General features: G+C 39.8%; 1 protein-coding gene across 1 annotated transcript in view; it reads left to right on the top strand.

The window, feature by feature from the left end:
• The window catches only part of LOC149205697 (CBBY-like protein), a 346,883-nt gene that overhangs the window by 255,891 nt on the left and 77,235 nt on the right, over positions 1-13,757 (top strand). The window contains exon 7 of the mRNA XM_089393529.1: positions 12,406-12,486. Within this exon, the coding sequence (XP_089249655.1) occupies positions 12,406-12,486 (81 nt within the window). The remainder of the gene's footprint in view (positions 1-12,405; positions 12,487-13,757) is intronic.

Raw genomic sequence — 13,757 nt, 5'->3', positions numbered from 1 at the left:
TCTGGCTGTTCAATGTATACTTCTTCTTCCAAGTCTCCATTCAGAAAGCTGATTTCACGTCCATTTGAAATACTTTGAAGTTTTGAAAACTTGAGAGAGCAAGGAACATTCGGATGGCCTCAAGTCTTGCAACAGGAGCAAAGGTTTCTTCAAAGTCTATTCCTTCTTGCTGCGCATACCCTTTACAAACAAGTCTGGCCTTGTTTCTAATTACTTCTCCATTTTCATTCAATTTGTTTTTGAAGACCCATTTTGTTCCGATAACATTCTTATCCTTTGGTCTAGGAACCAGCTCCCAAGTGTTGTTCTTTTCGATTTGCTCAAGTTCTTCATCCATTGCTTTCACCCAACATTCATCTTTGCATGCCTCTTTCACATTTTGTGGTTCAGTAGAGGAGAGTAATGCCAAATAGCTTGAGGCTTCTGCAACTGTTCTTCTTGTTTGTACACCTGCTTCTTTCTGCCCCACAATCTGAGATTCTGGATGATTCTTCTGAACATATCTGGATGGGGTTTTCTCTTCTATTCTTGTATGCTCCTCTGGTTCTTCTTGAGGTTCTTCTTCTTCATCATTCTGTCTTTGAGAGTAGCCTTCATCTTCTTCGATGTCTTCATGATGTACTTGCCTAGGAATGTATCCCTTCTCATCAACCACTACATCAATGTTGTCAACAATTCTGCCAAGTCTTTTATTGTAGCATTTGTATGCTTTGCTATGTGGAGAGTAACCAAGAAGAATGCCTTCATCTGCTCTAGGTTCAAGTTTGCCAAGTTGCTCATCAGTATTCTTGATATAGCATTTGCTCCCAAAGATTTTGAAGTGCTTTACCGAAGGAGTCTTACCACTCCAGAGCTCATGAGGAGTTTGAGTGCTGTTCACCCTGACATTTGTTTTGTTGAGAATAACAACCGCAGCATGTGCAGCTTCACCCCAGAAAGTTGCGGGAGTTCCTGATTCATCAAGCATAGCACGAGCCATTTGTTGGACTGTTCTGTTCATTCTTTCCACAACTCCATTTTGCTGAGGAGTTCTAGCTGTAGAGAATTCTCTTCTTATCCCATGTTCTTCACAGAAATCGAAAAATTCATTTGAGGTAAACTCCCCACCTCTGTCGGATCTGAGGCACTTAATTTTATGACCTGATTCATTTTCAACCAAAGCTTTGAAGGATTTGAATTTTTCGAATGCTTCATCTTTGTGCTTCATAAGTCCTAGCCAGACAAACCTGGAGAAATCGTCAATGAATAATATCAAGTATTCTTCTCCTCTAGGTGTTCTTTTCCTGAATGGACCGCATGTATCTGTATGTACTAGCTCAAGAGGCATGCTAGCTGATCCTTCCTTCTCTGGAAAGTTAGTTCTGGTTTGTTTTCCAAACTGACATGATTTGCATATGGTGTTGTCAGGAATTTTGATATCTGGAAGATCGCGAACTGCCTGATATTTGCATGCTTTCCTTATTTGTGAAAAGCTTAGATGCCCCAACCTCCGATGCCATAACCAGTGCTCATCATCCTTGCTCAGATAGCATTGTTGTTGTCCTTCTTCAAATATGTACAGATTATTTGGAGTTCTTTTGCCTTTGATCACTGTTTTACCTGTATCAAGATCACGAACAAGACATCCATTTGATCTGAATATAACCTCGGTTCTTTGATCACACATCTGGCTGACACTTAGAAGATTATGCTTCAATCCATCAACATACAAAACATTTCCAGCCTTGACCTTTTCTTTTAACTGAGCAATGCCCTTTCCTTTTATAGTTGCAGGAGTATCATTTCCAAAAGAGACTTTCTTTCCCTTTTCTAGAGCAGAATAAGACTCAAGTTTTTCTTTATCACCTATCATATGCTTCGAACATCCACTGTCAATGTACCATAGATTTTCCTGTCCCTCTGCATAAAATGCTATCCCACATCTTTCTGTATGAGTTTCCTTTATTCTCCATGTTTTGGTGCTTGAGGCTTGTTCTTTTTTCTGCTGAAACCTGCTCCTGCATTCAGAGTCTTCATGACCAAAGTTATTGCAAATAGAACATTCAACTTCATTTTCAAGAACCGAAAAGTTGTTATAGGTCCTTTTTGTAATCCCTGTCATACTTCTTTGTTTTTGAGCTTCCCTAGTCATGATCGTTTTATATGCAACACATTGAGCTGCTTTGTGACCAAAGTTATGGCAAGAAAAGCATTGTCCATTGAAGAAACTTCTGCGGTTATTGAATCTACCAGCCAACTGATTGTAATTTCTATTTTCATCTATTCTTGAACCAAATTGAGAAGATTTTACCTGTGTTTGGTTGTAGCTTTTGTTCACCCTTAAGATGGATTGCCCCTGATAGTTTCTGTTTGTAATTCGTCCTTGCTTTACCTGATGATCTTCATTGTTCTTTTGCTCATTTCTTCTTGCTGCATCAAGATAACTTTTTGAGGTGGATGCTTGAGAAGTTTCTCCATTATAGCCCAGACCTGTCTTGTTTAGTGGAGACCGCTGCACATTGATAATCTCATCCAAAGTTTCAGATCCTTTGACAAACTTGAGATTAATAGCTTTTGTTTTCTCAATCTCTTTTCTAAGACCAACAATTTCACCTTCTAATTTTTCAAGATGTTTTTCCTTTTCATCAATTTGAAATTGTAGAGTATCAATGATCATGTTCTTTTCTTCTATACATCTCTTGAGTCTAGTAATTTCATCATAAAGTTTATCCACATCTATAGCATCCATATAATCATCATCTTCAAATGCCATTAACAACTTATATTCATTACCTTGTTCATCTTCATCACTGTTTGATAGACCATCACTATCTTCATGAGTGTAGTAGCTTTTCTTATTTGCGTTCTGTTTCTTGTTCCATCTAGCAGGTTCCTTTCTTTTATCCTTATAAGGACATTTTGCAGCATAATGACCTACTCTTCCACAAGCAAAGCATTTAAAAGGTAACTTACCTCTGAACCTTCCAGAACCCCTTTGAAGATTTCTGACAAACTTTGATTCTTCTTCCTCTTCTTCCGGGACGTGGCTTGCTTCATAATAATCTCCTTTGCCTGATGCTTTGAAAGCAGCTTCTCTTCTGTCTGATGGACCTCCCTTTCTCATTTCATAAGCAGTTAGAATTCCATGTAGCTGAGACATAGTAAGAATTCGAAGATTTTCCTTTTCTTCTATTGCAGATACTTTAGATTCAAACTTGGGGGACAATGATCTTAGACCTTTTCAACCACAATAGCCTCTTTTATTTCTTCACCCAAATTTTTCATACAATTAACAACCTCATCTACCCGAAGAAAATAGTTAGCCACACTTTCATCATTATACATTTTGAGAGTCTCATACTGAATTCTGAGAGTTTGAAGTTTAGCACGCTTTACCTGTTCGTCTCCTTCATAGCTCGTGACAATTTTGTCCCATATCTCTTTTGCGGATTTATAGTGCATTACCTTCATGAATTCTGATTGAGATATACATCCTAACAGAGTACTGACTGCTTTCGCATTTGTTTCATACTTCTTTTTCTCGGCTGCATCTGTAGGAGTAGCTGAAGGAAAAGCATAGCCTGTCTCTATGATGTCCCAAACTTCTGTACCAAGAGATTGAAGATAGGCAGTAACTCTTACCTTCCAATAATTGAAGTTTGTCCCATCAAAAACCGGTGGCCTGATTGATGCTTCTCTCTCGTAGTTGCTCATGATGAACGATCTACCTTCAAGCGATCAAGCTTCTCTGAAGGACCTGCTCTGATACCAATTGTTGAAAATAATACTGAAAGGGGGGGTGAATCAGTATTATCTAATTCTTTTAATAAATCTTCCTTATTTGTTCTTTGAATTATTTTTGCATGTCAGTACCATAGAAAAACAGATAGTCACACCAAAGAACACAAGATGTAAGGTGGAAACCCAATGTGGGTGAAAACCACCTGCTGCAATATGTCTCTATCTTCTTTCAAATTAGAAACTTTTACAATGGTTTTGTACTGGTGCAGTCCTTTACCAGTACGCAGGCTGCAACCTGCAGAGAGCTACAACTCTCTCTCTCTCGTTTTCCAGTCTCTCCTGGAAGGGAGCTACAACTCCCTACTTCTTTTCATAAAGCATCAAATGATCATCAAGTACATAAAAGTTACAGTCCACTACAGTTATCAGATCAGCAATAACAGAACTAACCCAGAACACCTTATCAACAGAAAAATTCAATCAACAGAACATCTTAAGACAGATACGCAGTTTTCCCTTCTGTGGCCTGCGTCGCTACGCAGTTCACCTTCTGCTTTCCTGCGTATACCCGCAGAGATCCTTCTGCCGCGCTGCGTGCCCACGCACTGTTCCTTCAACTGCACTGCGTACTATTACTGCAGGTACGCACCTAGAGACATTATCGCGCCGCGTACTGTTACTGCAGGTACGCACCCAGAAATACTATCGCGCCGCGTACTTTTACTATGCGTACGCACCTGAACCTTAGTCGCTCTGCGTACCTACGCAGCTCTCCTTCTTCTGCTCTGCGTACCCACGCAGGTCTCCTGTTTCTGCTCTGCGTACCCACGCAAATCTCCTGTTTCTGCTCTGCATACCCACGCAGCTCTTCTGTTAAACACCTGCGTACTTCTGATTAGGGCCGAATAGGCAGTCCACCAGAGTGGCACAGTTGCTCAGATCTGTTCATGCGCTCGAGAGATCACCCTTCACAGATTCGCCTTCAACTTCCCTTTCATATAGATCAAGCTTTTAAGACCATAACCCAATATTTCAATTGCAAAAGATGCTTAGCCAAGTGATCTCCTTTGCTTTATATAGGCAAGCTCCTCCTAAAATCATGGAACAATACCACGAGCCAAAACCGTAATAACACAAATACCGTCGGCTAAATACCAAGGATTAAACATAAGAAACCCCACGTGTGCTTTTCTTTGCCTTGAAATGAGTGCACTGGGGGTACGCACCTCGTGAACGGCTGGCCTGCGTATCTGGACGCGGTCCCTGCATGGTGTACCTGCGGGTACGCACCTTCTGAACTGATTTCCTGCGTACTTCTTAATTTTCATCATATTGAGAGCCTTGCCACGGAAGTTGCCATCAAGTACAACATCTGTAACATATAGCCATACCAGAAACATAATGCCAACAGATGGTATTAATAAGAACCATGGTATTGCATGTATGAATCCTATATAAAGGATAGAGACTCCCCTCGAGGAGCATCGTGTTTTATTTTGTAATTGAGCCTAGCTCTACTGGAGGTTGCCCCCTCGAAGAGGCAAGTGAACATTGCTTTCCTTTCTGAATAATAAACTACATGTTGTTATTTCTTATTGTTCTGTGTTCTGGGCATATTTCTTTGCATATTTGGTATTCTGGTATCTTCTCGCAGGTCAAGAGCATAACAAAACAAGTAGGAGAAGTAACATCAGTTTGCTGCAGTAGGGATTTCGGGTTAGGAATTTTCATGCCTGCACTGCTGCAACTCTGCACTATGTTGCCCAAACTTGGCGTTCCAGCCACTGCATCTATCGCTTGAACATTCCTCTGCACCAACTGACACTAGGCCATCCTGCTACTTCTGATTTGGGCTCCCGTAGCAAGGAATTGATCTGAGAGGTGGGCTCCTTAAGGATCCTACCCATTTGTAGCTTTTTCGAACTACAGCTCTAAAATAGCGCACCTCCCTCCTGTAGGTATCTCAACTCTCATAGCAAACTACTCCTCCTTGATCTTTGCGGCTGTAACTTTCAAATCATGCTTCTCATCTTTGTCCTTCTTTCTGAGAGGACATTGTGTTGTGTAGTGACCCATTTCACCACACCTGAAGCATTTGATCTTCGAGACGTCCTTCTTCCGCCTCTGCTGCTCTTGCTGCCCCTTGGATGCAAGGGTTGCATTCTCTTCCTCCTCCTTGGGCTTCGACCCACTGTTGTTGCTTCCGTCAAGCTTACACTTGACTCGATCTCTCCTCAACTCTTCTTGCTTGAGAGTTTCCCACTTACTATCCCAATCTGGCAAAGCTTCCTTGCCCAGGATGCTTTAGACAAAGACTTGCCACTCTTCTAAGACTGAGTTTAGGGCCAGCCTCACCATCTCGAAACCTTGAGGTGTAGACCCCACAGCTGCTAACACGTCCCGGGACTTCTGAAGCTTCGTGAGGAACGGATCAATGCACTCCCCCTTCTGCATCTGTGGAAATCTCAATTTCTCCTCTAAGTACATCTTTCGTTGCTGCAACGAAATATCCTTGATACAGCATTGCCAAGGCATCCCACATCTCCTTAGCATTCCCTCTGCTAGCAATGTGACATACCACGTGATCCTTTACTCCATCAAGGATCATCCTCTTGGCTTTCGCCATTTCTCCCCTGTACTTCTTCAACGGATTTGCTTCTGCAGACACAGCCACCACATTGTCGACATAGGCCTTGAGAAAATGCTCATCTAGAAAGCACAACATCCTTGCCTTCCAGATCACATAGTTGGATGCCCCATCCAATCTGTCCTGATCTCTCAACCCACTGGTTGCCATCTCTGCCACGAAAATGTCGAACTTCTCCTCTTTGTCTCTTACTGTTGCTTCTCAGGCAATAAGAAAACGGACTTATTGGCGAGAATTCTACTGAAGAAGAAATTCCCTCACTGTGCTTCTCCTCTCTTTTTGACGTCTTTCAGCACAGCAATCTGCCTGCTGAAAACTGTGTCCCACCAGCTCTCTCCTCACGCTAAGGTTCTACGCTGCTCCCTCTAGCTTGGCAAGATTTCGATCTAGAAGCCCTTCCTCTCTGTCAACTCACTTAGAGAGAAACTTTCCTCAAAAATTCAGCCCTCCTGGCCTGGACTGTGCAATCCCTCTGGGATTCGAACTACTGCCTCTTGCAGCTATTCGACCTCCTTCTCTGCTGAGCGTTGGGTTCTCTGGCACTGTTCTTCTTGGTTTACCTGCACTCACTCTAATACTATGTGAAAATTCCTTTAACCCGCAATCCCTGCTGCAGCAAACTAATGTTACTTCTCCTACTTGTTAATCCATACAAGTTATTTACTGTGTTATATGGTAAATATCGAAGTAAATACTACTGCAGCCTTCACTTAATTAAAAATAATATGCTGAAACAAGAAACTGAACAGGAAAAGATACAACACAAGTGACACAGTTATTTTTGGACAAATATCCCCCGAAAAACCCAATGCGGGAAAACTGGTGCAGTAGATCTGAGGGTTTTTAGTATTAAGTAGAAGTTATTTCTGAATACAAACTCTGGATGCCTTGCTGGCAATCCAGTATAGAGAATATCACTCAGCAGAAGAAATTAGTGAGATTACCTCACTCTACACTGCAAGTCCCCACTGATCTGGCAGCTGAACCAACGAGTCCCTAGCTACCTCTATGCTTCCCCTACGCAGTCACTACGTGGGCTTGCGACACCTCTCTACTGGATCGATTTGCTCTCAGGAGATTCCACTTTAGCCCTCCCGGCTAGAACTTTAAACCCCCAGCAAAATCCTAGACTTCTGCTTGGAAGGCACTGTGTTGCTCTGCGTCACCCTCACTGAGCACTACGCTGCCTCCTCTACATCTTTCTATGCCTCTTTGTTGTGCATCCTTGGCTCCAGAGAAAATCCTCCAACCAAACCTATCTTTGTGCCTCTCTGTGTGATCACCACAAAATCACTGTGCTGCTCTAGCCTCAGCAATTCGATCTGACTGATCAACTCTCTGTATGTCTCCCTCAAGCATCTCTAAATAATCTTCTCGTTGACATTGAACGGCCCAAATTAGAAGCTAATCAATGGCTAAGATCATTTTTTCTTGATCCTCGCCTTCTTCTAGAAGTTACACCCACAATTAGATTAATACCCATTAATTGTTTTAATTTCCTAAGTTTAGACTTAGGGACCCATTAAAAATAATTAATTATTTTAATAAAACTGTCTCTAGGAGGAATTTCCCAAAACGCTTTCTGGGTTCTTTAGAATACATGTGCCCAAGCCTCCTTGCAAAATTTGAAACTTATACCACATCCGATGCTACCAGAAATCAGCGATATAGACACCCACATCATTGTCTCTCTCGGAACATACCCCATCCAGGTTCTCAGGGTGTGTTCCACCAGGACTATTCTTATCCTGGATTCCCAGTCCTCAAAGAATATCTGTACGACTACTCTTATCTTGGATGACCTAACTCATCCTCAAAGAGCATTGGATGCTAGATGTTTACCCAATCCTCCATTCTATCTTCCCAAGTGAAGACAAGAATGATGTGTCTATCTCTCCCTCTTAATTAGGGAGGATATATCTATTCCAATAAAGGAATGTACTCATTCCTACGGAAGGAATGTACCTACTCTCCCTCTTGGCTTTGGAATTTTTGCTTCCAAGTTTCTTCCAAGTAAGAAATCTTGTTTCCTGGCTCCCTCTTAATTAGGGACCTACAGCGTCTCCTTAGGTGGAGATGATGGGACAATCAACTGCTTGAAGAACTCCTCCTCACGATGTCATGAACTTGTTTTCGTTATTTCAGAGTCTTCATGTTTTTGGACTTCTTCATAGGGCACAGACCATCCATCACTTTCATCCATGAGTCAGTCATGTCATCATCGAAAAGTGATCCATTTGTTCATATCTGGCCTTCCTTCATGCCATGTTGCCTTCTTCATGCCACATTTCCTGAAGGATCTTTCATCCTACTACAAGGACATCGGTGGTGGAAGATATCCATAGATCTTCCCTTGGCTGCCCTGCATAAACCCATCCAGATATTTGTTCAAAAATAAAATAATGAACATTAAAATCAAAATTACATTTGTGATGGTCTTTTATCATGACATCATCTAGTTTGTATCAGCATCCCGCATACATATCGACACATCTCCCAAAGATATATATATTGTCAAGGGTCTCTTTCTTTTTTCAGATTCCATTTGAATTTTCATATCTTTCATGGAGATATCCTAGTCAAATACTCTTGGTCTATGGATGCTGATTTCCTTTTTCCATGGTTACATATCCACGATCTCTTCCTTCCTTTCTTCACATATTTCTTTCTCAAGAACTTCCAATCAGATTTCCTCCAATTAATGTCAACCACCTTATACTTCATATGAGAACATATTATGTTGATTTCATCTAGTGAATGTGTGACCATGCATTCCTACATTCCTTCGAGGGAGGAGATCCTTCCTTTTGATTATGCTCTCAAGATAGAGCATTGATCCATGTTACTTGCAACCATATGACATGACTCTTTAATATTGAATATAAGCATACATACATCATTTTCCTTTGGGTCATCCAGACTTCTTGTAGCAGCTCCCTTGATTGAAAAAGCTTCAATCCATTGCTCTGCCTCTTTTATGTCATCATACCATCATCCCATGAATTCCACAAGTTTGGAATTCTTGATGAAACACTTGCTTCCCCTCATGATCGGTGAACCTTTCAATGAAGATTCCATTAGAGAACCTTGAGGATCTAAGGTGTCCCCTTCAACGGATGTTTCCTTTTGATAGATGTATGATAAACCTTGTACTAGATGACCTTGCCATTTATGTTTCCAATGAGATTTCCTAGAGCTATATCCTTGATTTCCATAGATTCTAACCATCTTTCATGCTTCTCTATGATGATGTCCCAAGCTCTTGCTTTCAATGCTTCTATGATGCCTTGATGCATCCCATCATTTTTCTTAGTGAATCATGATGGCCATATCTTACAACAGAAGACTTAGGAACTTGAAAAGAACTTAGATGAGGAAGACTATCTCAGTCATAGTAGATATTTCTTACTTCCTCTATCTTGGACTTCTCTTTTCAGCGTCCTCCACTTCTTCGGTGATATGAGCTTCTTCTCTTCCTCTTTTGTTATTGTCCTTCTTGATCTTAGGACAATCTCTTTTGTAGTGTCCATATTATTGACACCCATAGCATTGAATCTTAGACATGTCCCTTTTCTTTTTCCGAGAACCAGACTTTCCAAATTTTTCCTTTCTTGTTATTGAAGCATAAGCTTGATTTTGCTCGCATGTTCCCACATCAGATTTGGCCTTTAATATAGTTTCTTCAATCTTGCACAATGACCATATCTTAGAATGAATTAGCTTCTTTCTTCCCGTAAATGCTTGAAGTAAAGTTACCCCACTCCTCTGGTAGTGCATTTAGTACAACTGTAGTCATTTCTCTATCAGACATGACTTCTCCCAGCTCTTGTAGTTGATCCTGGATTTAAGATACATAAAATATGAGGCTATTCCATCTTCCCTTGACATCTTCATCTTGTAGAGTTCTTGCCTTAATGAGATGACTTCTCCAGCAGTGCTGACGAAATACAACTCTACCAGTTTTTCATGGATTTCTTTTGAAGTTTCGAGTTTGCATACATAAGGGATGAAGGGATCTTTGATGGATTCTATGAGAATCCTTTGAGCCCTAACTTCCCCTTTCATATACTTTGCAAGAACTTGAGCATCTTCCTTTCTTAATTTAGTGATAGATCCTTTGACATGTTCCATAACCTCATTTTCAATGAGATTCAAATCTGTCATTTTCTTCCATGCAAGATAGTTTGAAGCCCCAACCAATTTGTTTCTTTCCTTGAAAAAAGACATTTTGACAGATTCAGCTGTGAACATAAATATACTTACTTGATAGGATGCTCCTTCTTGTTGTTTCTTCCTTGATGTTGATGATGATATAGAGGATAGAAAACTTCTCCTTGATGAAGGTAGTTTTCTTCAAGAATGATCCTTGATCCCACAGAGAGTGAGATGACACCGCCTTTTGATCTAGCTTCCTTTGGATGAATAGTCTTCAAAACACTTTAACTTGATTTGTAGATTTCTTCAACTTGAGTAGATGTAGGGTTTTGGCCTTCTTTTCTTGATGATGATCCCAATACTTCTTTGTAGACTTCTTTGATCTAGGGTTATGATGCTTCCTTTGACTTCAAGATGATCTTCGCTTTGATGCCTTCCTTGAGATTTGATCCTTGAGTGTCCCTTGATAAGATGCCCTTCCTTGACTTAGTCACCTTAGCTCTGATACCATGTTGAAAAATCTAGGGCATAGAAATTAAATGATTTCTCTTTGATTAATCACTGCTTGTGAATGCTTTTTACTTTCTTAGATTAGGATCTTCCTTTACTTAGATTATTAGTGTTCTTTTTCATCAAACAACTACCAATGCATAAACCATAAAGAGACAAGAGACACAGAATATAGGCTATCAACCAGGGCCAAAACCTCTCCTTCTTGAGAGGAAAACCCGAACAAATTCTTCTTCTTATAGAGATTCCAATTGACGAATACCAAGACCAAGACCCTTGACCTATTTGCCACTCCAAGACCAAGACACAAGTTCCCTTGATGAGATCCTTAGTCAATGATAGTCAACCTTTTGCTTCTTCCTTCCTCTCAGCTCCTCTTCAACTTCGGCTTCCTTCTGCTTCAAAGTTTCGGCCTCCTTGAATTAGGTCTGCAATTGTTGACCCTAATTCATTCATAAGACCTTCCCTTTATGACTTGATTCCCTTCGCTTTAGAGGGAGTTCCTTTCCTTGGTAACTCAGCTAGAGATACACCCTTGTCTTCTCTTGATTTGTCCTCAAATTTGACTGTTAGACTTCGGCTTCTTTCTGCAGTTTGGACAACAGAGATTCCTTGCATGTATGGATAACTTCAGCCCTCAAAACAGACCCAAAACAATGCTAGGTACTTCGATCTTTCTTCCCTTCTTTTTCGCTGACCATAAGACTCCCTTTCGCTGATCTTCGCATTACTTACTGACTTCAAAACTTGACCGAAATTTCTACTCTGAAATGTGGACATGCTGCCCTATTTATAGTTGTTGTAGCCTCATAATAAGCCGACTTGAGAGAGGGTGAGCCGACATGTCCTTTAGTGAAGATCTTTTATTCCATCTTGAAGCTGACTTGAAGAAGATACTTTTGCTTGGTCTTGGAGGGCTTTCTAACTTATTTAAGGACTTATATAAATATGTATCATGCCCAAGAAGGGTCCTTCATACATGACATAGACTCAAATTGACTTTTATTACTAGATAACAAATCCCGAAGGCTCACAATGGGAGCCAACACTAAAATAAAATTCCTTGCTCATGAAACCCATGAAACAAGCATTACAATAATAATTTTATTTTTTCTTCTTTTCATCAGTTACATAATATCACAATTACACATGTCATTATGAAGACCGAACCTAGTTACACTTTTCAACAGTTTATTCTTGAGAGAATGCTGTGAATAAATATGGAATAGTATTTTTCATAGATTGCAATTTCAAATAAGCCTTTGTTGTGAAGACAGTGCATATCTATTGATGAATTGCATTCAAGTTGTTACCTTTGTATATGGTCAAGATACTTTGATGCATGACTGCTGATCTTTGTTTCAATTTTGTAGGTGTGTTGTGATAGAAGATAGTGCAATTGGCCTTGCGGCAGCGAAAGCGGCAGGGATGAAGTGCATAGTGACCAAAAGTGGGTAAGTGAATATTTCTTCCACTAATCATGATTGAGTTTAAATTAAATAATTGGTGAAATAACTGTCTTCATCGTTGCCCTCTTTAGGGATTTTCAGTCAAAACTTTAGGTATACTGCAGTGCTCCTATATCCAAAATAGAACTACTAGACTACAATTTTTGATATAAGAAAAATATAAACCTGCGAATAACATAAATAAAGAGCCAAATAGTGAGGACACATGCCTAGCTGTGCAGATGATGATTCTAGAATAGAATGGTTGCAAATTTCATAAGAATTTTGGAAGTTTTACCAGCTAACTTTTCAGAAAATAATTGCATATCTAAAATGGCTTTAAAAATTTAAATGATCACAAAAAATATTCGGCCTTGTGGACAAAATCGAAGTTTACAAAGAAATTGAAGTTTGAAAATCGGTTATATTTTGTATGTTTCTGCTATGGCCATGTCTACAACTTCAGGATTATACAGTTTCTCAAAATTGCATATTCATAGTTTTAAATTGACATATTATATGCTTGATTTGGGTCTTGTTAGCACCTGAAATTACACCTTGTAATCTTCATACCAATATTGGTGCCAACTTTAACATTTACCCTTATGTCCATTAGGTGATAGTAGTTAGAGTTCTATAGGCAATTCATCAGTTCACTCAGCTATGTCAGTTGAAGATCATGTGTACTTGTATTCATGGTGATTTTCAATTTACTATTTTGAGGAAGATGCTTGCACACTTTTCATGCCAAATTTAGTTTTACAAACTTGATTTGGGTACATGACAGGTTATATGGGGTTTTTACAAGTGCATGTGGAGTTTGTTGTCAGTTTGTAGACATGCATGTTATTTTGACAATGTAAATCCTTTTTTTTGGTTTCCCTTATGATGCAGTTAAGATGGATTTTGTAATGTTCCTGTTGACCCTGCCGCCTACACCAACCTATAAGTCAGTGAGAAAAGCCTTCAACCCCACATGGTGTGGTTGGTGGCAGGAAACTCAGAGAAGGGGTTGTCACACTAAATCCCTTCTCTCTCCATTTAAGCTATCTCCTAGGTTAGCTAAGGGGGGTGGTCGCTAATGAAAAATTAAGTTAGAAAGAGATGTGAGTTTCTAGGAAAATTATTAGAGTTAAATAGATTATTTCTTTAAGATTTATAAGCAAAAACTAATATGAGTAATAACCATCATAAGATAAGCATGAAATACATAAACAACCAGTGTCTTCCAAGTATTTGCTCTTTAAGAAATGAAATTGTATTTTGTTTAAAACAAA

This window comes from Pinus tabuliformis, chromosome 1_2 (genome assembly GCF_031772625.1).
Source record: "Pinus tabuliformis cultivar Carrire ecotype Pingquan chromosome 1_2, CPIR1, whole genome shotgun sequence".
NCBI lineage: Eukaryota > Viridiplantae > Streptophyta > Pinopsida > Pinales > Pinaceae > Pinus > Pinus tabuliformis.
The sequence above is the reverse complement of the archived record's forward strand: the minus strand, read 5'-3'. Positions and strand labels throughout refer to the sequence as shown.